This window comes from Mustela nigripes, chromosome 18 (assembly GCF_022355385.1).
Source record: "Mustela nigripes isolate SB6536 chromosome 18, MUSNIG.SB6536, whole genome shotgun sequence".
In the NCBI taxonomy this organism is placed as follows: Eukaryota; Metazoa; Chordata; class Mammalia; order Carnivora; family Mustelidae; genus Mustela; species Mustela nigripes.
The window spans coordinates 25,362,081-25,387,758 of record NC_081574.1 but is presented as its reverse complement, the minus strand read 5'-3'; the positions used below and the strand labels follow the sequence as shown (position 1 = coordinate 25,387,758).

General features: G+C 39.0%; 1 protein-coding gene across 4 annotated transcripts in view; it reads right to left on the bottom strand.

The window, feature by feature from the left end:
* Positions 1 to 25,678, bottom strand: part of TRIML2 (tripartite motif family like 2) — a 50,804-nt gene that overhangs the window by 14,005 nt on the left and 11,121 nt on the right. For 2 of the 4 annotated variants that reach the window (XR_009401065.1, XM_059384092.1), the window contains exons 6-7: positions 25,171 to 25,193; positions 24,886 to 24,986 (exon numbers count right to left, since the gene is read on the bottom strand). Coding sequence is in view for 3 of the 4 variants with exons in the window: in XM_059384092.1 (XP_059240075.1) it covers positions 24,886 to 24,986; positions 25,171 to 25,193 (124 nt within the window). In the remaining variant the exon portion in view is untranslated. Of the gene's footprint in view, positions 1 to 20,082; positions 20,748 to 24,885; positions 24,987 to 25,170; positions 25,194 to 25,678 lie in introns of those variants that run through there. The other 2 variants (XM_059384093.1, XM_059384091.1) reach the window with 2 other exon arrangements.

Here is a 25,678-nt window from a genome sequence, read left to right as displayed (position 1 = left end):
TCCCCTTTTTACTAACACTATCTTCGAATGGACTAAAAAATAGCCTTCTGATGGGATATTCCCCACACAATCTCTGGTCCTAGTGTAGTTTGCAAAATGTTCTCAGTTTAATTTTCTAAAACGGTGCTCTCTGTGTTGAAAGAAGTATTCTATAGCTGTACCATCTAATGTGTTAGCCACAAGTACTGGGCACTTGAAATGTGGCCAGTTTGGCTGGAAAACTAAATTATTAATTTCATTTCACTTCAATTAATTTAACCATAAAGAGCCAAATGTGGCTAGTGTCCAGTGGGTTGGACAATGCAGTTCTGAAGGCACAGCTCCACAGATGGGATTAGATGTTACACCTTCACTGACTGGACCTGAGTAGTTCCTGAACCAATATCAGTTCAATTATCCCTCATAATCAAAAACAAACAAGTCATTCAGCCTAATACACTTATCTAAGCTGGGTTTGTTCTTCTAACATGGCTGCAGTCATCGAGGAAGAATGCTTTTTAATTCAAGAGCTCTTCTCAGGGACACCTGGGTGGCTCAGTTGGTTAAGCGTATACCTTTGGCTCAGGTCATGATCCCGGGATTCTGGGATTGAGCCCCTCATCTGGCTCCTTGGTAAGCCAGAGCCTGCTTCTCCCTCTGCCTGCCACTCCCACTGCTGTGCTCTCTCTCTCTGACAAAAAAATAAATCTTAAAAATTAAAAAAAAAAAAAGAGCTCTTCTCACCAGTGACCATAAATGCTAGATTATTTTTAAGTTGTCTGACTCTGTTCTACAGGTGTCCCAAAGGTTTCTACTTACCACCCCCATTTAAAAAGCATTTTATTGCAGCCTCCAATCCAAATGACAGATACTATGTGTGACTGAAGCCAGGCTATATTGTCTATTACATATACAGACAAGCAGAAATTATAAACTTAATTGGATCCAATCAAAACTTGGATGATTCATTTATGGTATACCAATAGGATATTACTATACAGCTATTAAAATGATTTAGATTTGTACTGACACAGAAAGATATTTATATCAAATTATAATATAAAATCAGCAGGATATCAAATACTAAACATCCCAATCCTAATTTATTTTTAATATGAAAATATGTAGACATTGACAGAGGAATAAATTGAAAGGAAATACATTAAAATGTTAACAGCAGTAGTTTATCTCCAGGTGGTAGAATTTGTAGTCAATCAAAATTTTCTATGCTAATTGATATTAACACTCTTTAAAAATGAAAACAGCATATTCAAATCCAGCAGCATATTTCCAGACCAGATGTAATTTCTGAGTTAGTAACCATTATCTGCAAAATCCATACATCGCTGCAATAATAGGCAAACAGAAATCCCAAGGTTAGCTTTTTAAATTATTCAACAATAGGTCTCTACTGATGGAGATTCTGGAAAAGACTCCATATATGTCCCCAAACAATGTCAAGTGTAATTCTACGGTGGGAGCAGTATTCTAATAAATGTTTACCAATTCCCAAAATTGGAAGTGTCCATCTATTCAAAGATTTAAATTGAAAAGAGGAAAGGAAAACTAATTATTAAAAGGGGGATTAAAAAATAATGTCACAATGGAGATGACTTTTCTAAACACAGCACATAACCCAGACACTATAGAAGACTCAGCTACATGACAAAAACTACAAAAAGCAGTATCAAAACAAATGACCGAGAAGGAGAATACCATCCAGGAGAAATTTCCTTAATACCTAGGTATATTCTATAAATCCAGAGAACAGAGAATAAAAATATACATGAGATATAAATAAAAACTCAAAATAGTCATTATTTTGGGAAAGGAGAAAAAGAAAATTAGAAGCTGGTAGATCGTTTCTAAGGTACTTGTAAGCTTTTTTTTTCTTTCAATTAAGTGATGGGTTCACAAGTGTTTGATTATTCTATAATCACTCTGTGTGGATATGTGTGTGTGTGTAGTCTATCTATCTACACGTGTATATTCTGTATGTATATTTCCAAAAAAAAACTAATTGTTAAATAAGATTTGATTTCCCTATGAGTCAGAGTAAAGAGAAAAAAACAATTTTGAGTGAAAATGTATGTTGATATTTCTGTGGAGAACTATGACATATATAAAAATTATAAGGTACTTACTTTTGACCCAATATTTCTACCTCTAGGAAACTTAAATATATACTTGAACGTGTATTATATGAAATTACATTATACAAGGCTATTTATTGTAACATCATGAGTTACAGTAACAAATTATTGACAGGGAGCCTAGTATATAAAACACAGTAGTATATTCTTAATACACATGCAGCTGTAACAAAGAATAAAGAAAAAAAAGAAGACAGATAAAGGAATTTCATGATATATTATTTTGTGAAAAACTATGCGGAAAAATATGCTATAATTAGTTTATTAAAAAGAAATACATACATGCTTGCGCATTTACAGATTCTCTAGAGAGGGACACTTGGTTGGATGAAAGATCAGATGGAAGAAAGGGTGAGTATTATCTATTTATTTAAAAAGTTTCCACATAGGGGCGCCTGGGTGGCTCAGTGGGTCAAAGCCTCTGCCTTCAGCTCAGGTCATGATCTCAGGGTCCTGGGATCAAGCCCCACATCGTGCTCTCTGCTCAGCGGGGAGCCTGCTTCCTCCTATCTCTCTGCCTGCCTCTATGCCTATTTGTGATCTGTCTGTCAAATAAATTTAAAAAAAAAAGTTTCCACATAGCTTTGTAATTAGTCATCAAAGTAAATTAAGTGCATTTTATAATTATACATAGTATGATTCCTGTTACATAAACTAACACCTTAACGGAGGAAAGGAAATTGCAAGAAACACTCGACAGCAAATTAATTATAGTTGCATTTTTGTGACCGAGCTCAGAGGCTCATTCACATTTCTCCTTTTTCATAAGGACAGCTCATGGACACTTAACAACACAAACTTCCAGTGTTTTTTATGAGCTATCGTAAAGAGTTGGTCCTGACAAAATTTGAAAAAGGATAAAATATTAGTTCCTTCCTCCTGTGTGGGGAAAATTTTCAGTTACCCTCTCACATCATTTAACAAAAGCTGGAGTAACAGTTTGTAGCTTGTTGGTGAATGAATAAAAAGACACCTCCTCAGTTTAACTGGAAACATACAATTCTATTCCAAACCCTCTCCGGGAGAACAGAAGAGATTCAAACTTCCCAGGTGAATTGCTTTCTTCCTTGAGGAGAGGGAAAAGGTGAGGAGAAGTGTTGTAACTATTCTTCTAGTCAACAAGAGGATCTAGGCTAGTTTGTGACACTGCCCTGTGAGAATACCACAACACAGCCCCCCAAAGACTACACAGAGTTATTTGATTTTGTCACATCAAAACTAGAGACTCAATGTGTTTGTGAGTGGAGAGAGGTGATAAACCCAATGCAGCAAAATGCAAAGTTATATTGATGTTCACAGATACTCTTTTCATTTTTTTCTATAGGATTTTTTGTTTGTTATAAAAAGTTGAGTTAAAAAGGAAAGAAAAATTTGGCTAGGAAGGATTTCCGAACAGTCAAAACTTAATATAGAAAGTTCTCCAGTCCCAGCCAATTTCTAATACGGGAGGCCTAAGAGTGGAGGACTGGGGTGTGATTGAGTGGGCCTTATCTGAGTCTTTGGTTGCAGGGGTCGTGCTCTTATATAAAAGACACTACTGTGCCTTACCTACATGTTTTTTAACACATTGGTATCATTCTGGTCTTTAAGAACTATCATAACAACATATACCCTACATTAACTATTTCTCGCTGTATAACAATATTACTATAAATTTCCTACCTCAAAACATTTGTCAACTCGCAGATAAGGCGTTGGGAATGGCTCACCTCAGGGCTCTGCCATGCTATAATCAAGATGTCAAGGGCTGTTATCTTTTGAAAGCCTTTTTTTTTTTTTTTTTAAGATTTTATTTATTTACTTGAGAGAGAGAGAATGAGAAGGAGGAGGGTCAGAGGGAGGAGCAGACTCTGTGCTGAGCAGGGAGTCTGATGCAAGACTTGATCCTGGGACTCAAGGATCATGACCTGAGCTGAAAGCAGTCACTTAACCAACTGAGTCGCTCGGGCACCCCTATCTTTTGAAAACTTTACTGGAAAAAGATTCACTTTCAAACTCTTGAGATTGTTAAAAGCATTTACTTCCTGGATGTGTCTTGGACTGAGAGACTCCATTTCGTGCTGACTGTTGGCCAGAGGCTTCCCACCGTTCCTTGCCATAATGACCACCCCAAAGTCCACTTGCTTCATCAAAGTCAGCAAGGGAGAAAGCCTCTCCAAAAAGACAAATGTTAGAATCTTACATCACATAATGACAGATGCAGTATCTTGTCACCTTTGCTGTATTCTATGGGTTAGAAGCAAATTTGAGGTCTTGCCTATACTCCACGGGGGTGGATTAACTCACACACGAATACCAGGCAGTGGGGTCAGGAGGCCCCTTTACAGACTGTCTGCCACACCACCTTAACAAGAAAAAGTATTTTTTTAAGACTGTTCAAACTGCTCTTCCTTGTATTTTCAGAGATCATGTGCATCATTTGTCATCATCTTTAAGACCCTCCCCACTTTCCCATTTTAAATAGTTGAAGCCCAGTCTCTCCTAGAGGATATTTGTATGATTTGTGCCATTTGGTTCTAGTTTGGATATTTCCAAATTAGGAATATTAAATAATCTAGGAGAATCTTTTAGCCTAGCTTACACTGTTCTTATGTGTATATAATCACCATAGAGGTCCACGTAAAAATATCTTTAGAAATTGGTATAACTTTATAATTTGGAAAGGTTTCTGAAATTTTACATCATTTTCTATGGGCCATATTTACTCAGTGAGATCTGTGGTCGATGGTATTTTCTCTTATTACATTGTTTATGCTATAATCTTTTCTTTCGCCAAGAATAGGTACTATTCCCAATGTCTTAATTTCAAAAACATTGTATACCTTTTCACTCCTTCCTGAAAGTGAAGATATTCTTAAGATATCCACAGATACTAACATACAAATCAAATGGAAAGAGGTCTAAAACTTCCTTTATCATTGCTAATATTTGTAAAAGTAATTTTATATTCTGAGAAAATAGATATAAACCTTAAATCAAAGGGGTTTGCAGAAACTCTAGATAAATCTTTACTCCAGGGCATTTTTACTGAATGCCTCCCAGCTGCCAGGCAATGGGATATTTTTGGGGATGCAGACTGACTCATATTCTTATTGAATATGAGTTCCATCCTTCTATATGATGCAGCCAATTATATGAAGATGCAACTTACGGTTATAGTTTTTCTGTGTAAACCTGTGCATCAGAGAAAAAGATGAAACAAGACACAGACCTTTCTCTGAGGGAGAAACTCTTTCTCTTATTCGTCAGTCTCTGGTCTTCATAATCCTTCCTAAGGTTATCCAGAATATCTTTAATCTCCAGAAAATGAAAATACATGTCCTCTCTACAGCTTGCACCCTACAAAACTGCCCAGTCAATACTGGGCTGTTAATACTCAGTCAGCAGTCAGTATCCATCAAGTCAGGGCCCAAGTGGGTTTCTCTGTCCCTGGCATCAAAGGAGAACCATCAAGGGATCTTTATTCTTTCTGGGATTGCTATATACCAAACAAAAAGAGCTTTAGAGTTATTGACTCATTTAATACTTTCTAGCAACCCAGTGAGATCTTTATTATTATTCCCTGTTTTATAGATGAGGAAATTGAGGTACAAGAGAGGTTACATAATTCCTTCAAGGATTCATATCTAGTGAAGAGGAAGCTGTAGACTTGGGGCCAAGCCGGGAATCCAACCCAATATTCTTCTGCAGCCTTTGGTATCAATTCACTAGCTCCCCATTCCTGAGAATGGAAATAGGACATGGAAAAGAGTGGTGCCTGATTACACCAACGGCATAGCTTTGACTGCTCCAGAACAGTTCCTCCTTTTTTTTTTTTTTAGATTTTTATTTATTTATTTGACAGACAGAGATCACAAGTAGGCAGAGAGGCAGGCAAAGAGAGAGAGAAGGAAGCAGGCTCCCCACGGAGCAGAGAGCCCGATGTGGGGCTCCATCCCAGGACCCTGGGGTCATGACCTGAGCTGAAGGCAGAGGCTTTAACCCACTGAGCCACCCAGGCGCCCAGAACAGTTCCTCCTTTAAAGTAAGAGTGATGCTTGGCTTTCATTCTTTTTTTTTTTTTTAATATTTTATTTGTTTATTTGACAGACAGAGATCAGAGTAGACAGAGAGGCAGGCAGGGAGAGAGAGGGAAGCAGGCTCCCTGCTGAACAGAGAGCCCAATGTGGGCTGAAGGCAGCGGCTTAACCCACTGAGCCACCCAGGTGCCCGATGCTTGGCTTTCTTGGTCAGACATGCATTCTATCACTGAAAAGAATGCTCGGATGCAAATTAAAATTGGGTACATCTGCTCTTGATTTTGTAAGGATTTATACTTATACCTTTCTCTGGTGCTTTCTTCAGTGATTATCATGTAGAGGAAAAACCATTTTTCAAGAACCTTCCAAAGCCAAATCATGCCTGGGGTAAACCTTGAAAAACCACTCCCCCCGCAACACTGGTAATACTAAAACCCCATTTTTCTACAGGTATGTGATAAAATCAGGAGGGTTCTTTTGATTCCTGTTTTTTGATCCTAGGCAATGTCCAAAGGTCATTCTGTCTCCTCAGATCGAAGTCATTCTTTTCTTAACTGTAATTGGCTTTAGGATACTTGCTAATTCTGCCCCTTTTGTTGGGTGTTCCAAGGTGCCCTCAGGGTCTCCCTATCTCAGTTTCCCAGATGTAAGAATTCCTAAAAGAATCCAAAGTTCTTCCCAGGGGTCAAAAATTAGTAGACAAACATTTTTTTTTGTTGTTAGAATTCTATTTGACTTCAAATAGAAATACTGATTTGTATTTCTCTTGGAAGATCTGGCAGCAATGGACCCTTTGCTTCTAACCAGCCAATATTTTTGTGGAATGGAATGCCTCTAGTACACCCTAGTTAGCACTGCCCTGCTTCATTCTTCTTTATACCTGTAGGAGTTCAATTCACTAATCTAAATCTGTGGTACGCAGGGTGCTCTGTAGCTAAGTAGCACCAGCATTACCTAGAACTTTCGGAAATGCAGAATTACAGGCCCATTTCATATCTGCTTCATCAGAGTCCACTTTTTTACCAAGAAGCCTATAAGATTTCATTGTACATTAATGTTTAAGAGGCCCTGATCACTTCCTGTTTCACCTTTACTTACCATCTACTAATGTGCAACTTTATACTATAGCAATACTGTGATTTTCCTACTCAAACCAGTGTCTTGTCTTCTTGCTGTTATGGTGTGATTTGTTTTGCCTAAATGGCCTTCTCCAAGCCACCCATTGCCCTAGAAAACTCAAGACTCATCTTTAAATTTCTGTATAGAGGGCACTTGCCTCTAGGACTTTTCAGCAACCCATCCTCACCCCAACTATAATGAGGTAAAGCATTCTTCCTCTGTGTTCTGCTAATACCCTGTATGTGATTCTTCAAGATCACAGCCATTGAGTTCTGTGGTTGTATACTGTGAACTCATGGTCAGCTCAGTGAATGTTCTAATCATTTTTTTAGGTCTAGGTCATACAAGTGGGTTGAATGGTGGCCCTCAAATAGGGATATAGTCATGGTCTAATTCTATAAACCTGTGGCGATGACCTTAGATGGTAAAAGGGTCTTTGCCAGTATAATCAAGTTAAAGACCCCAAAATGAGGGTTATCCTGTGGGCAGGAAATCCACTAACAAGTGTCCTTATAAGAGACATACAGAGAAGTAGGAGAAGGCCAACTGAAGGTGGGGGCGGAGATTGCAACGGTGCAGGCAGAAGATGAGAACACTTGGAGCCATCCCAAGTTGAATAAGCACAGGAAGATTCTTTCCTAGAGCCTTCAGCAGGAATACAGCACCAAAACCACCTTAATCTTAGACTTCTGGCCTCCAGAACTGCCTTCCAGAGAATATACTTCTATTGTTTTAAGCCAATCAGTTTATAACAACCTGTTACAGCAGACAGTCCTAGGAAACTAAGAAAGTGCCTGATATATTTGATAATTTTCCAATTGCATAACAACTGCATAACAATACTGAGCTCCTACTAGCTACTAGGCATTTTTTTCCAAGGTACTTTTCAAATATTTTGAGAGATAAACTGCAGGACAGGTGGCAAGGTGGCTTGGGAAAAGGGTGTGCAGACGTACAACATAGAAGGTGCACAGAGGAGGATAGCGTTTCTCACATACATTCTCATTTAAAGAACTGGAAAATTTCAGATGAAATTTTTTGAAGAAGATTTATTTATTTATATTAGAGAGAGTGTGCTCCAGTGAGTAGGGGGAGGGACAGAGTGCGAGAGAGAGAATCCCAAAGCAGAATCCCCACTGAGCTCAGACTTGCTCAGGGGCTCAATTCCTGGACCCTGAGATCATGATCTGGGCTGAAATCAAGTTGGATACTGAACCAAGTGAGCCACACAGGTGCCCCCAGATGAAGTTTTTAATAACCAACTCAAGAAGATGAGCCACCTGTAGGAGTTCATCAGCATATTTCACATGCCAGTCAGCTTGCTCAAAGGCCCATGAAATCTCGAAAACAATAATACAGCCAATCAGAAAGAGGAACACTTACAAGATAGATGGGTCAAAGAGTCAAAGAATAATAAACCTAATTAAGCTCGGTTTCCAAATGCATGAAAAGTGAAACACCTTTATGTTTTTCATAACTTTCCCCTGTCATAACCTCAGAAGGCCTACAGGAAATGCTGTTCTTCATAGCAAATGAGTATTAAGGTTAAACAATTCTTCGATTTTTTCCCTGAAAAATTAATTATAGTTATTTTAAAGTTTTTGTTTGTTTGTTTGTTTTTTTAAGATTTTATTTATTTGATAGAGAGTGAGAGAGAGCATGAGAGGGGAGAAGGTCAGAGGGAGAAGCAGACTCCTCATGGGACTGGGAGCCTGATGCGGGACTCAATCCCAGGATTCCAGGATCATGACCTGAGTCAAAGGCAGTCGCTCAACCAACTGAGCCACCCAGGTGCCCCTATAGTTATTTTAAAATCAAATATGTGGTTAAAGAGTGGCACCTATAGGTAGTGCTGGGCCGGTCAATGCTTACCAACCAGCTGAGGGGAGCAGCTCTGATGGCAGCATGGCGTGGGGGGGGGTGGCATTCATTGTGACCGATTTCAGGCTTTGAATGTCATGTCAGCTGGCTGGCACAGTTCCTGAGAATGTCACAATCAGCTCTAGCTTTAACACAGTAACGAGAAAGGGGGACTCACACAGAATTATCAGCATTCAGATTAAAGAAGTCTACTGACAAAATGGGGACAAACAGGAACTGGAAGAGGCTGAATAATGCTTTCCAACTCCCTGAGTAACACAGAGGAAGAAAAAAAGAAGGGGGGGCATCTCTAATGTGATCTAGTTTCTATGATACTTTATCTTTCCACACACTCAAGAGATACACGGAGAAACACACTAAGTTGTTTTATTTAATTCTATACATGACCCAGTTAAGGTAAGGGCAGCGTTCTGGAAACTATGAAAAATTGTGCCTACGAAATGAGAACTGAAATCAACATAACGCCCCACCCCTATGTTAAACATTAAGACCAAAGGTAATTGTGCAACTGACTTCAGGCAATTTACTCCTGAAAGATAAGACTATGAACCACCTAAAATGACTGGATTAGCAAGACCAACAGCATGCTCAGCAATACTTAAGCCCTTAGTCTCTCTGCCTTGCAAAACCCACCTTAGAAATTACCTGACACAGGCCCTTGACACGCTATATTCTTCACTCACTTCCCAATTTATCTTAAAGATTCTCAAAAACACATATGCTCCCTCCCTGCCCAGCTCTGGATGCTCTTATTTGGACGAATTCCCAAAGCTACAACCAGTGCCTGCCTGTGGTCAAAGACAGCCCCTCTCAGGACAAAAGGCAACACACTGAGAAAGGGAGGGAGGGGAGAATGGATGGAGTATGGCCAAGGGTGAAGAGGACATGGACCAATCTTCGGATGGTGGGACTGTCAAATAAGTCTGGGATTCACCACCCTGTGCTGCCTGTTACTCAACGTGGTTAGGGCAAAGGGAGAGCATTTCCAGTGAGAGACAGACCGGCAGGAAGAGCATGCACAGAAACAGAGGCAGGGGGGTGCCTGGGTGGCTCAGTGGGTTAAGCCTCTGCCTTTGGCTCAGGTCATGATCTCAGGCTCCTGGGATGGAGCCTGACATCGGGCTCTCTGCTCAGCAGACAGCCTGTTTCCCCCTCTCTCTCTCTGCCTGCCTACTGTGATCTCTCTCTCTCTGTCAAATAAATAAAAATCTTAAAAAAAAAAAAATGAAAGAAAGGCAGGAACCCCTAGTAAGGTCACACGACATTCCCCAATTGTTTTCATCAGTAGCAGAGAAACTTCACTGGAGGAAGGCAGCCACGCAGAGCAAGAGCAGACAGGTTAGTATATCTTCCAGTTGCTACTGACATCCTTTGTGTAAGTCTCAGGACAGATCCCCAAAGTACAGTTTCAAGCTGAATCATAGACACTTTCTATGCAATGCTTAATTATCATTCAAAAATACAGACATGATTTTTTCATAATATTTCCACTTCTAGAAATTCTGCAAACATTGGGATCTACCTGGGACAGAAAGTGTCAGAACACCTCATTATCCTGAGGGGACAAGAAAAGCCAGTCAACCCCTAGATTTATTGTTCCCAATCTCCTTGTTATTCTGAGTGCCTGGAAGATCCTAGCATTTCCACAATTGTCAGCTGATTAATTTATGACCTGTTAATTGTTGGTATTAACTTAATATAAATAATATTAAGGAGTTTCAATTTGTCACATATTAATTAAGAGTAAACATTTATTAATTTTAAATATTTAAAACAATTCCCATCCATCCGGGATTCAAACTGGTGCTTACTACTTGTTTACAGCTGTCAAACTTGGAAACCAGTAGCCTGAAAAGCACAAGTTTTTTGTTAAACCCAAGTTTAAGGAAACACAGCAGTATTGGTGGAGACCAAAATCACTCACAAAATAACCAGTAGCTAAACACTGGGCTCTGTACCAAATCCCAGCTGGAACCTCTCATGTGGTGTTTTTTTTTTTTTCCTCCAGCTATGTTCTTACAAGAATAATTTTCTGTATTCGACTTTCATTTTATCAAGTTTCTTTAAAGTGCCAACTTCAGCGATCCAGCAACAGTGGATAGTTTATCTTTACCCAAGTTCCACGTTCTTTGCCAGCATTGAAGCTTGTCTGACAAGCTCCCACTGCCTAGCCTCCTTCTCTCTCATTGCCTTTTTTTCTCCTTTCTCTCTTTAAATTGGTGAAATTGAGGTGTGCATGTTTTGCTTTTCTTCAGAATTATGTAATTTTCTCATGAGCTCCAAAGATCTTGATTAACACCACAGTTAGAATATTTTAATACTCTCATGGAAATAATCTGATAGTCAAGGTAAACGCTGAGATTGTGTAGTCATTATAAATGAAATGATACCATTGACTCTTCAGTGTTTTTACTTTTTTCAAATAAAAATCTTAGTTCATAAGATTGAGAAGTGCCATGAGGGTTATATGAAGAAAAATCAAAATGAAATCTGTATGTCCAAGCCTTCCACCTCCCTCCATTCCATAGACATACTCAAGTCAATACTTACAGAATTTAGATTTCTTAATGTTTCCTTTTTAGGCATTATCAGTAGCTCCCTACCATAAGAACTCAGAATTTTTATTATCTCCCACCCCCAGATAAATTTCCTTTCCCCCATCATTGCAATAAAGTGATGCCAACATTTGATTGAAATCACATTTCACTGAACTTTATGACCCAAGACATATCCTTCAGCTGAGCAAATATAGTCTTCTTTTACCAACATTGTTTTCTATGGAGTTAACCATTAAATCATTTTTTGATATGTTTTCTTTCCTTATTCTTCAAAGTACCAATCACCTAAATCATTCCTTTAATTTTCCTATGGAGCTATCAAGCTCTTGATAGATCTCTCTCAAAATCAATTCTATTTATTTTTTCCACTTCTTTCCATGAGTCTTTTGTTCTAATTTGGGCAAGCTACTGCTGATCTTCGGGATTTTTGTCTTTCACCATGATTTTGGTAATTCCCTTACCTCTTTCCTGTGTTCCACTTAGCACTTCTGAGATTTTTTTTTTCTTGGTATACTCCCTCATTATAATGGAGCACATTCTATTATGGCATTGCAAGCAAAGATATTCTACACAAAATTGATAATTTGGCTAGATATGGAATGTAAGTTGGAAGCATTTCTCCCCCAAACTGGGAAAGGCATGAGTCCTTTTATTTCTATTATCTACTTTCTAGTTATCAATATTGCAAAGTCCAAAGCCCTTTCGAAATAGAATTTTGTTATGTACGACCTACTCTCTCTACTCCTGGAAGTTGTTAGGACTCTTCTCTTTATCCTGATATTCAGAGATAGCCCTAGAATGTTCTACCTTGATGTGGATGTTTTCATTCATCATACCAGCACATGAGGGACCCTTTCAATGTAAAAATCCATCAATTTAAAATGGTTTGAAATTTTCCTCCCCTCCACTTTCTCAGTTCTCTTTGTAATTCCCATTGGTCACTTGGTAAACTCCCTGGATTAGATTTATCTTTTTCAACTATTTTTCATCTTTTTGTTTTCCTAATCTAGGACATTTCCATTTTCTTCCAATGGTTTTACTCAATTTCGTTACTGCTGTTTTTTATGTTGTGAAGTTTTTGTTATTGTTGTTGTTTTATTTGTATATAGTATTTCTAGAGTATCTTTTCGTTTCTATGAGAAAATGGTTTTGAGGTTTTCCTCCAAATTCTACTTCTTACTGTTGGTCTTTGTCTATCACATTCCAGAGTTTTCTTAAATTATTTGTTGCTTTTTTTTAAAGATTTTATTTATTTATTAGATAGACAGAATCACAAGTAGTCAGAGAGGCAGGCAGAGAGAAGAGGAAGCAGGCTCCCCGAGGAGCAGAGAGGCCGATGTGGGGCTCGATCCCAGGACCCTGGGATCATGACCCTAGTTGAAGGCAGAGGCTTTAACCCACTGAGCCACTCAGGTGCCCTTATTTGTTGCTGTTTTTAAAAAATATTTGAGAGAGAGAGAGAGAGAGAGCAAAGCAAGCAGGAGTGGGGGAAGGGGCAGAGGGAGAGAAAGAATCCTAAGCAGACTCTACATGGAGCCCCATTCAAGGCCCAGTCCCACAGCCAGATTGTGACCTGAGCAGATATCAAGTCAGGAAATTAACTGACTAAACCACCCAGGCCCCCTTGTAGTTAATTTTTATCAGAGTAGGGCACGTAAAAGGTGACTGAGAAGCTATGTGAAACACCAAATACAAGGTCTTCCCTCTTAGTTTTCTAGTCTTCCTCAGGGTAAGGGATAAACCTGACTGACAACATTCCAGAAGCCATTTAGGGACCTGGGTTTCACTGTTCACTAGTCGAGCTTTAACTTATTTTCCCTCTTTTCAGTAAACTATCAGCCAAGACATTACAAGGCCTTCTATTTTTTAAGGTTTTACTCATTTGAGAGGGAGACAGACAGTGAGGGTCAAGAGTGGGGGTGGTGGCAGGGTGGAAGAAGCAGCAGACTCCCTGTAGAGCAGGGAGCCCAACCCGGGAGAAGATAATGCGTATCATTAGGTATCAAAAGTATATATACATATATGTGTAGATACAGACATATATAAGACCACTAGCTAGTTGAGAACATGACGAGATTTATTCCCCTAGTGGAAAATTAGTGGTTTGGGCCTTGAATGGGGCTCCATGTAGAGTCTGCTTGGGATTCTTTCTTTCCCTCTGCCCTTCCCCCACTCCTGCTTGCTTTGCGCTCGCTCTCTCTCTCTTTCAAAGAGAGAGAGCCCAACCCAGGGCTCTATTCCAGGATGCTGGGATCATGACCTGAGCCAAAAGCCGATGCTTAACTGACCGAGCCACCCAGGAGCCCCAAAAGGCCATTTATTTTTAACAAGGCAGCCATTCACCAATATTTAATGAATAGCTACTGTGAACATTCAGAGTGTTTAAGGTGAGTCAGAGGTAAATCAGGTATCTTTTCCCCAATATTTAATGAATAGCTACTGTGAACATTCATAGTGTTTAAAGTGAGACGGAGGTAAATAAGATATCTTTTCCAAAGGGAAAATGCATTATTTAAGCTATACGCTATAAAAGTATAGCTCTATTGTCAAAAATAAGCCACTAATCTTCCACTAGGGGAATAAATCTCGTCATGTTCTCAATTAGCTAGTGGTCTTATATATGTCTGTATCTACACATATATGTATATATACTTTTGATACCTAATGATATGCATTATCTTCTCCTGGACCTAGTTTTTAAAATGACAGAATAGTTTTAAACCTTGTGTAGAAACTCTAATTTAGGGGAAAGTAACCAAAGAGAGGAACGGCAAATGCTTTCCTTTGGCAAATGCCAAACAGGCCTCTTCAGAATGCCTTGGATTTTGATACTCATGTGAAAGCCACAGGGGAGTTTCCCAGGGCAACTAATATGAACTAACAGGGAAAGGGCTCTTGGGATTTCTAGTTAGTACAAAATCTTAACCTATAATGACCCATTTTTATCAGTAGCTGAGTGAGGAAGACAAGAGTGGAAGGAACGCTTCAGAAAGGCCACCACAGGGGGCGCCTGGGTGGCTCAGTGGGTTAAGCCGCTGCCTTCTGCTCAGGTCATGATCTCAGGGTCCTGGGATCGAGTCCCGCATCGGGCTCTCTGCTTGGCGGGGAGCCTGCTTCCTCCTCTCTCTCTCTGCCTGCCTCTCTGCCTACTTGTGATCTCTCTCTGTCAAATAAATAAATAAAAATCTTTAAAAAAAAAAAAAAAAAAAAAAGAAAGGCCACCACAGTTGTATGGGTGAAAGAAAGACAAGTTTGGACTAGTGTTCTAAGAGGCGAAATAATTTAAAAACACTAAAGTCTGAATTGGGATATATATGAAAGATAGAGTTAATAGCACTTGCTGATGGATTCAATATAGAATGGGAGCGGAAATAAAGTAATCAGTGAGACTCCAGAGTAATTTGAAACAAAGCTTCACGAAGTTTACAGAAAGCACAGGAAGCCTAAGATGTTGACACATTTGGGAACCTAGTGGGCTCTGAGGGTGGGAAAGATATTCTTGATGAATATTCACACGTCTTTTTCATCAGGTTTTAAAGAAGCTTTGGTCCTAAAGAGGTGAGGCATGTCACAATCTGTCTTCAGTTCCTCAAAATACTCCGGGAAAGTAGAATCTCTGCCTTTTCCTTCAAAACAAGCCATCTAACTCCACAATAGTGAAAAGGATAGTATATTCTCAGAGAAAATTCACACTTAAGGTTCCTCACCTCTGAAGTTCTGAATTTCAACACCAAAACATAGAAATAGCTTTTAGCTTCAGAAATTTCACAGGCCAAAGAACAAGAGTTAAGGAGACTGCAACGAGTACCCTTCGTCCCTCAGATCCATCCCCTTCTTCACAGGAATATCTCTGAATTATCTAGAATGACCACATAGTTCTATCTGTATTAAGAAACACATGAGGAGTATCTTTAGTTGACTGGAGAATATCCATTAGAATAAACACAAAGATCATTGAAATGCTCATTTAGAAAAAAAATTCACCTAAGTTCTAATAATTTGTTAAAAATTTTACTATTCAAATACATAATGTAGAATTATTTTCACAAAATACTTTTACCTCTCCATCAACTGCTTTTGAGAAATGTGAATTTCACTTTACATCTTATCAGGCTTTGACTTCCCCCACCTTCCCTTCCAGTCAATCCCAGTTATCTGACTGAATACCTTTTGGGAAATACAACCTGTGGGTGAAGAGATTAAGCTGCCTGTTATTTAAGAGTTTCTATTAGTATTTGGGGATTTTTAGCATATTTCTGATTCTAAGAGAGTTAAAAGAACAAGATGATACATATAAAATTATTTGGAAACTTACCTTGCAGACAGCATATTATCAACTTAAATTATCTTAATATGTAGTATTTAAATTTACTATAGTTTTTGTCATCATACCACATTCATCTATTGCTTCAGAGAATTCCTCTTCTCCTGTGGGTATAAATTTCCTGTTTTACACTAGGTTCTTCTGAGGGCCAATTTTCCATTCTCTCCTATACTTTCCAATTTGTCAAGACACAACTAAAATGTAACCTTCTCCATCTTTTCACATTCCCTGTCTATTTGCTTTTAAACTTCCATGTACCACTGATAGATGATGTTTATCACGCTGTATCAGGAAAGCCAAAAAATCAGAACCTCAAATAATTTCCCATGAATTCTTTATCTTCTCTTTATCCTTTTCTTGCTTTATACAAGATCAAGAAAATTAACTGGAGTGAGGTCACTTACCTTTCCTTCTTTTAGCCACAGACAGAATTTCAAGCAACCTTCCCTGACTCTCAACTGAAGGCAGGAGTAGGTCTAGACTGGTAGCTGCTGTGAGCCTTCCCTTAATTCTTAACCCAGAAAGGTATCAGTAGTTCATCTATAAAGAGCCTCACAGCTTGACTTTGCTACATATTTGTAGAGCACGATTTCCAAGTTGTAAGTGCAGTATAAAATTGGATTTTTTTTTTTAAAGATTTTATTTACTTATTTGACAGACAGAGATCACAGGCAGGCAGAGGCAGGCTGAGAGAGAGAGAGAGGAGGAAGCAGGCTCCCCGCTGAGCAGAGAGCCCAATGCGGGGCTCGATCCCAGGACCCTGGGATCACGACCAGAGCCGAAGGCAGAGGCTTTAACCCACTGAGCCACCCAGGCGCCCCTAAAATTGGATTTTTAACTTAAATGTATCCCAGGTGAAAAACTTAACCATATGCAAAATGCTTTAAGGGTAGCAGTATCTCCTCAGTGTGGTGGGCTGAATCTAGGCATTTCACACCACTGGTGGCTCCTATGACCCAAGATATTCTTTAGCTTACTTACCCCAGATATCAGAGACATAGTTTCTTAAAGCAACTTCTATTTTACCTTACCTGACCAACAGTTTTCCTAAAACATCAGTCTGATTGGCAGTCCCAGTCACCTGAACCACACATGCCTGCTCATCACTAGAGGCCAAAAAAAGACTCTCATCTGCAAACCAAAGAGTCCACCTTCCTGGTATTATCACCAGGTCTTTATACTTTAAGACTTGGAACCCTGAGCCACACAAAAGGCTACAGCCACTGACCAAACCAGATGTTTTGTTTCTTGTCTCTCCTAATTTTCTTAATCTTGGCTGCACATTATAAACACCCAGAGAAGTCTGGAAAAATGATGCCAGGGTTCCAACCGAAATTTGAATGTAAATGGTGTGTGTCGTGAGGGGTGACTTAGATATTAAGATTTTTTTAAAACTCATGTGATTTTAAGATAAACCAAATTTGCAAACCTGCTACTGTACATGAAAATTAATTTCTATAACTTGCTATGAACTGAACTGTCATTGTCCCTACTCCCTGTAGCATATATATAAAACCAGATGTCCTAACTTCCGGGGCGCCTGGGTTGCTCAGTGGGTTGAGCCTCTGCCTTCGGCTCGGGTCATGTTGTCAGGGTCCTGGAATCAAGCCCCGCATTGAGCTCTCTGCTCAGCAGGGAGCCTGCTTTCCCCTCTCTCTGCCTGCCTCTCTGCCTACATGTCATACCTCCGTCAAATAAATAAATGAAAAAAAAAAAAGATGCCCTAACTTCCTGTACCTAGGAATATGACCTCGTGTATAAATACGGTCCTTAAAATGGGGCCATACTGTAGGGTGGGCCCCTAATCCAATATAAATGATTCCTTCATTTAAAAAAAAAAAAAAGTCATGTGAAGAGAGCGAGCCATAGGGAGAATGCCAAGTGAAGATAAAGACAGAGAAGGGGATGGTATCAATATCAATAAGCCAAGAACACCAAAGACCGTCAGCAAACCACCATAAGCTAGGAAAGCGACATGAGACAGTCTTCAGAAGCAATCAACCTTGCCAACACCATGATTTCAGATTTCTAGGCAGAACTTGGAAACACTACATTTCAGTTGTTTAAGCTACCCACTTTGTGCTACTTCAGTATGACTGACTGCCCTAGCCAACTGAACCACTTCGTGTGAATTTTTTTTAAAGGTTTTATTTATTTGAGAGAGAAAGCAGGTACACAAGCATGGGGAAGCGGTAGAGGGAGAAGCGCACTCTCCCCTGAGCAGGGAGCTGGACACGGGGCTTGATCCCAGGACCCTGACATCATGACCTGAGAGGAGGCAGATGTCCAACCAACTGAGCCATCTAGGTGCCCCTCATCCCAGACTGGCACTGCAAGGACATACTGCACTCTCTTGGAGTCCAAGTTTTGGAAATAATTCTTAATAGGTAAGCTGCAAAAGCAGGAGAAATCTGACCCAAGATGTGGATGGAGTTTAAGAATCACAGAGACATTAAATTCTCATATTCTTACATAATGTATCATTTCCCTCAGGAAACTGGAGAGAGGCTTGAGAGCCACTGCTCCAAATTCTTGATCTGTGTCTCAAATAATTGTTTCACTTACAACTCACTCACCTAACCTAACCCTCCACTTCTCAGATGGGGGCTATTTTCCTCCAAGACTTTTTGTGATTTGTGCAAATTACTTTTTTCTAAGCTTACATCTCTACACACACACAAATTATCCATATGATGTAGTAAAAGCAAATTCTGAGAATTGCAAATAGTCAATTAAAAAAAAAGAAATCTGCCCCAGGGGAACCTGGGTGGTTCAGTTGGTTGAGCATCTGACACTTTGATTTCAGCTCATGTCATGATCCTATGACCATGGGATTGAGCCCTGCTTCTGGGCCCATTCTCAGAAGTCGGCTTGACCCTCCTCCTCTATTCCTCCCCGGCTTGTGCTCGGTCTCTCTCAAATAAATGTAAAAAACAAAACAAAACAAAAAACTGTCCTCCAAAATAGGTAAGACTTTACACCTTCTCAGATCCCCCAAAAGACTGAAGCCATTTTGTAGTATTTTCCTTTTCTTCCCCTTTACTCTGTCCTTCCTGAAGAACACAGCCCCCACAATATCTACAGAAACAAATACAAATGTTCCCGCCACTTCCTATAGAAATTAGCTTCCATTTTGGGAAAATCTGAATAAAATTAGACCACTGACCTACCTAGTCATGTAATGGAACCTACTGCATAAGCAACAGGATTTGAGTCAGAGCTTGCTTTTTTATAGGATGATCCAGATTATCCTGGTTACTTACTGTGACTTTGGGAAAACTGAATCACCTCTGAGTCCCAGTTTCTACATGAGGAGTTAAGATTAATATGTACTTCTAGGTCGTTAAAAATATGAAGGGAAATACAGTATGATAAACCATTCACGTAAAAGTCCCTTTATGAATATTCTGTCATCATCACCTCAGCATTGTAGAACCACCCCTGAGCAAGGCTCCATGAAAACCTTTCCAGGGGATCAACGAAGGCAGAAAATACAAAACAACATTACAGTTTTATTTCTATGTTCCAAAGCATTGAATTATCAGGCTTCTTTTAAGAAACCTAATTTTCCTTGTAAGAAAGTAGTAGAATACTTGAGAAAAAAATTTTTAAATTATTCACATTTTCTACACCACCACCTCCCTACCCAAATACATTATCCAGGGAAATTAAATTCTCTGTTTAGAATGATATCAGGAAGTCTTAACACTGTCAGTAATAGGATCAGTCTTAGGATGTCTTCATTTCATATGTCACTATGATGATATCCTCAAATCTAAAGTCTTGATTATATCTAATTGCGTTTTCATAAATTACACTAGAGTCCTTAACTTAGTCTTAGAGATCCCAGACTATATTACTTTTCTAAGTTCCCAATTTTATGCTGCATATGCATTTATTATTCTAATTAGTGTAGGGTCCTTCCATTATCATCATTCATCACTCAGTTTCAACATAACCTTTTTCACTAAATACGTGTTGAAAGCCACATGAATGCGAAAACTCTGGGGTAATGAACTGGATTCCAATTCAATCAAGTGTTAGAAACTTTTATTGGATTACTTTATATGGATTCTTTTACAAAGTCAAACTCTTTACTTTCTGGCCCCTTGTGGTTTTAGATTTCATGCCGAGGAAGACTGTGGACTAACATTAACATCACAAGAAGAAACATGAGGAAAGCAAATGCTTAGCGAGTCTGAACTTGGGCATCCACTTGGGATACAAAGAGAAAATATGGGCCTGACAGCTCCACAGAAGGTGAGAGAAGAGAAATTATAAATGAGGGATCTATTTGTCACATCATAGAAGGCTACCTGCCCATACTCACAGTCTAGGAAGACTCCAACTTTATGCATTTGCTCTCCTCTCAAGAAGACCCTTTTCAGAGGGGGAAAGACCCAGAACGTATAATCGGTTCCCATCATAGAACCTGTGAGTAAGAATTTATCTCTGGAAACAGCGGGTAGGTCACAATTGCTGCTGGCAGGGTCTTTGGATACCCCCAACTGCCACCTGGTTGCCTTTTTCACATCTACCTCCCAGTAGTGCCTCCCTGAGGTGAAACCCTCCACACCCAACACAGTGGCACCAAAGATGAATCTCCCTGGGCTGCCAGGAATGTCCTGCTGGACATTTCTGAGACTCACACTTCTCAGATCCTCAGATAAGACCAGAAAGGGATGAGCTGTTTTAGGATCCAAAGTGACAGTTCCTGCAGGGAGAAAGAAATTCATTTAAGTTCGGTTAGAGTTATCCATGCCACCACCAGACTTGGAGGATTTCTAACAAGAGGAGGCTTGTCAGTGAATGGGTACAAGTTGCAGGCATAGATATGGGAAGAGGCAATCCAGAAGTTCAGGAAAGGTGACCTCTGAGCTTTGTTTCAAGAACTGGACATCACAGAAGAGAAGGTCAGCACGATACTGGAAGGAGATGCAATCTGAGGAGGAAGAAGACTAACGGAGGTTAGAAGTTAGTTAGAAGACTACTCGGAGGTTTAGAAGAACCTGTCAGACCAGAAAGGAATTTTGGCAGACTGTAAAAATGGTATCCAATTTTAGTCACGCATCAGCTGGGAGCCAACTCTGCTCCCCTAAAGATCTCCAAACCTGGAACTCCAGGCTTCATTCCCCTAAAGACTCATCAGAATCTCCTAACAGAGCAGGCTTTTCCCAGTGACTGGCTGTGATTCCCCGTGATTCCTGGGTTTTCCCTGTGACTGAATTGCTCTCCCCTTAAATATCACCACAGTGTGACACAGATGCCTAGAAACTGTTGCCAGCAGGCTCTTAATACTGAGTAAATCAAAAGAACATATTAACAGAGGGGAAAGCCTGTGGGAATCCTCCAGAAAAAAATCAAGCTGTGAACAAGAGAGCTCAATGTGATTTCTTATACTTGAATGAAGTGACACTTTACTTCGTATCTCAAACTGTTTCTTATCTCTTTCTCCTCAACTGTTAAATATTGTGATTTCTCAGGGCATAGGACTGGATCTTCCTTTTTATAGCTTGTACTCCTTTCTCCCTAGGTGACTTCACCTAGCCTTAGTTTTCAATACCTTCTATAGGTTCACAGCTTACTTCGTAAAGAAGCTGCCAAATACCAGTAAGAAATAAAGGAAGCATTTCACACATACTAGTCCAAAATGGAACTTCAAAACTACCCCTTTTCAGTTCTACTTCATTTAATAGCATACTTACTTCTTCAGTTGCTAAATCATAAACCAAAAAGCCTGGAATAGTTCCTTGTATCTTACTTTAATGTCTAATCCAGCAGAAAGTTTTGCTGCCAAAAAACTGGAAGGATAATTCCAGACTTCAAATTATATAAAAAAGCTGTAGTAATCAAAACAGTATGGGGGTGCCTAGGTAGCTCAGTTGGTTAGGCATCTGCCTTTGGCTTGGGTGTTGATCCCAGGGTTCTGGAATTGAACCCCACGTTGGGTTCCCTGCTCAGCAGGGAGTCTACTTCTCTTTCTTCCTGTGTTCTCTCTCTCTCTCAAATACATATATAAAATCTTAAAAAAAAAAAAAACAAACCAAAAACCCCAAACCAGTATATTACTTCACAAAAACAGACAGAAAACCCAGAAATAAACCCACAACTATATGGTCAATAGATCTTCAACAAAGCAGGAAAGAATATGCAATGGAAAAACAAAACTGGACAGCTACATGTAAAAGAATGGAATGGGACCACTTTCTTTCATTATATGAAAAAATAAACTCAAAATGGATCAAAGACTTAAATGTGAGAACTGAAACCACAAAAATCCTAGAAGAGAACACAGGTGCCAATTTCTCTGACATAGGCCATAGCAACATTTTCTAGATAGGTCTCCTGAGGCTAGGGCAATAAAAACAAAAATAATCTACTGGGCCTATATAATAATAAAAAACTTCTGCACAGTGAAGGAAACAATCAGCAAAACTAAAAGACAACCTACTGAATGGGAGAAGATACTTACAAATGACATATACAATAAAGGGTTAGCATCCAAAATATATAAAGAATTGATACAACCCAACACCTGAAAAACAAAAAATAGAACTAAAAAGGGGGCAAAAGACATGGGCAGACATTCTCAAAATTAGATATACAGATCATCAACAGACACATGAAAAGATGTTCAAAACTCATCATCAGGGAAATGTAAATCTAACTATGAGATACCATCTCATACCCGTCAGAATGGCTGAAATCAACAACACAAGAAACAACAGGTGTTAGTGAAGATGTGGAGAAAAAGGAACCCTAATACACTGTTGGTGGAAATGCAAACTAGTACAGCCACTAGTAGTAGTAGCCAAACTAGTACAGCTCCTCAGAAACTTAAAAATAGAATAACCTTACAATCTAATTGTACTATGGGTATTTACCCCCAAAATACAAGAACACTAATTCCAAGGGCTACATGCATCCCACTGTTCGTTAACAGTCAATATATGGAAGCAGCCCAAGTGTCCACTGACTGATGAATGGATAAACTGGTATATATATATACACACACAGACACACACACAATGGAATACTATTCAGCCATACAAAAGAATGAAATCTTGCCATTTTAAACAACGCGGTTGGAAATACATCGTGTTGAATGAAATAAGCCAGTCAGAGAAAGGCAAATAACCACATAATTCCACTCATACGTAGAATTTAAGAAAACAAACAAACAAAGAAAAAAAGACACAAAAAAAAAAAAGACTGTTAATTACACAGAACAAACTGATGGCTTCCAGAGGGAAGGTGGTGGGGGATGGGTGCAACAGGTGAAGGGGATTAAGAGTACACTTATGATAAGCACTGAGTAATGAAGAGAACTGCTGAATCACTATACTGTACACCTGAAACTAATATAACACTGCCTGATGACAATATGAGGATTAAAACAATAAAAAAGAAAATATAAATCACAGAGTGAGAGAAATATTTTCAAAACATCTGACAAAGGACTGGTAATCGGGATAATATATAAAGAAATCACAGCACTCAATAATACACAACACAATTTTAAAAAATAGTAATATATATATATATATATATATATACTTCAAAGAGATACAATCAAGTGCAAATAAACATATGAAAATATGCTCAAAATCACTAGTTATTTCAGAAACACAAATTAAATTTAAAGTGAAATACAACTACGTAGCTACTAGGTCTGCTTTATTTATTTTTTTAAGTAAGTTACTTTTTAAAATATAATTTTCTTTTAAGTTTTTTGTTTGTTCTTTTTTTAACTTGAGAGAGAGAAAACATGAGCAGGGGGAGAGGGAGAAGGATAAGAAGACTCCCCCCTGATGAGGGAGTCTGATGTGGGGCTCAATCCCAAGACTCTGGAGATCATGGCCCAAGTCTAAGACAGATGCTTAACCCAATGAGCCACTCAGGGATCCCAGGTCTGCCTTAAATAAGTAAAAAAAAAATGGCAATACGAAATGCTAGTGAGGATGTGGAATAACTGAATCTCATACATCACCAGCGGGAATGCAAAATGACACAGTAAGTTTGGAAAACAAATTTTACAATCCCTTTCCTAGATACACAATGAAGAGAAATGAAGTCACGGCCACGTAAAACTCCGTAAGCAACTATTTATAGCATAGATTTGGAAACAACTCAAATGGCCTTGGAATTTCAAGAGAATAAATGGTGGTTATCTTCATAAAATGGAGTATCCCACAACAACAAAAAGGAATCAACTACTGATACACAACAAACCAGTATGTGCCTCAAATGCTTTACACTAAGTGAAAAAAGCCAGACACAAAAGGCCACACACTACATGGATCCACCGACGGGACATTCCAGAAAAGGCAGAACTATGGGGTAGGAGATAATAAATCTTTCATTATACTTCTTGACATTTTTTCTTTCTTTTTTTAAAGACTTATTTGAGACACAAAAAGAGAAAGAGAGAGAAAGTAGGAGCCTGAGGGGACAAAGGGTGAGGGAGGGAGAGAATCTCAAGCAGAGCTCATACTCAGGATCCTGAGATGATGACCTGAGTCAAAATCAAGATGCTTATCTGACTGAGCCATCCAGGCACCCCAACATTTTTTCCCTAGAAGTTTAATTTTTTTTTCCCCTATCAGACTCTGCTTGCAATCCTGTTTCAGGCTTGGAAAAGTGGGAAAAGATATGCAAAAGAGAGACTTTCAACATAAGATCATAAAATTATTTTCTAAATAGTTATTCAATGTATATAGTGTATTAAACTCTCCAGTCATTTTAAATCCTTAAGCTCTCCAGAATCGACTTTTATTTATGGTAGGATGTTCACTTGACTTCTCAGATATAAAAATCAAGTGCCCTGTTATCACGGATGTGTGTCAACTTACTTTGGAGAGTGTTGAGCATCCTGCTCATTCCGGTTACTTGGCACAGATTCAGGTCTGTGATATGGGCGGGCTCCAGACACTCAAGCAGTATTGATTCGCTCCTATTAAAGAAAGGACAATCTCAGCTATCTGTGCAGACCCAAGGCCCCCACCAATCAGAGAATGGATGTCATTACATGACCTCATGATCCTTACTTACCCCAGTATCTCTACTCTCGTGTGCTCACGTTTCAGACCCTGGATCCCACCCCAATGCTTCCATTCCTTTCCAAAATGAAAACTTACCTTTCCACAGAATATTTCGCATTCTACAGGGTGAAAAAGAGATAAGGTTACTATCTGAGCCACACTTCTGGTATTTGAGCCATGCCTCTTCTGAGCTGTGCCCCTGAAAATTATGTTCTAATGATGAAACTTGATTTGTATGTAATTTCCCCAGCTTTGTGGTGCTAAATCTCAGAGATCAGATTTAAACACTGATTAGTAAAAGTCAGAAAAATGCTTGAAATTATTGTTACATTCCCAAGGGAAATGTTCCTGTTTTTGTCTTCTTTGGGTACTGTTATAGTTATTTTATATGGCATCTGGAACCTGCTCAATCAGATGATGTCTTGGCAAGATTTATATTTATTCTGGGTATCTTTTTTTCTTTTATTAAATAAATTTAACATGTAACAGTAAGCTTAAGGTGTATAATGTGTTATTTTGATACCCTTGTATAATGTAATGATTGCCAATAAAGCAATATTTATGACATCATACAATTATATCACTGTATTGTTTTACATATTCA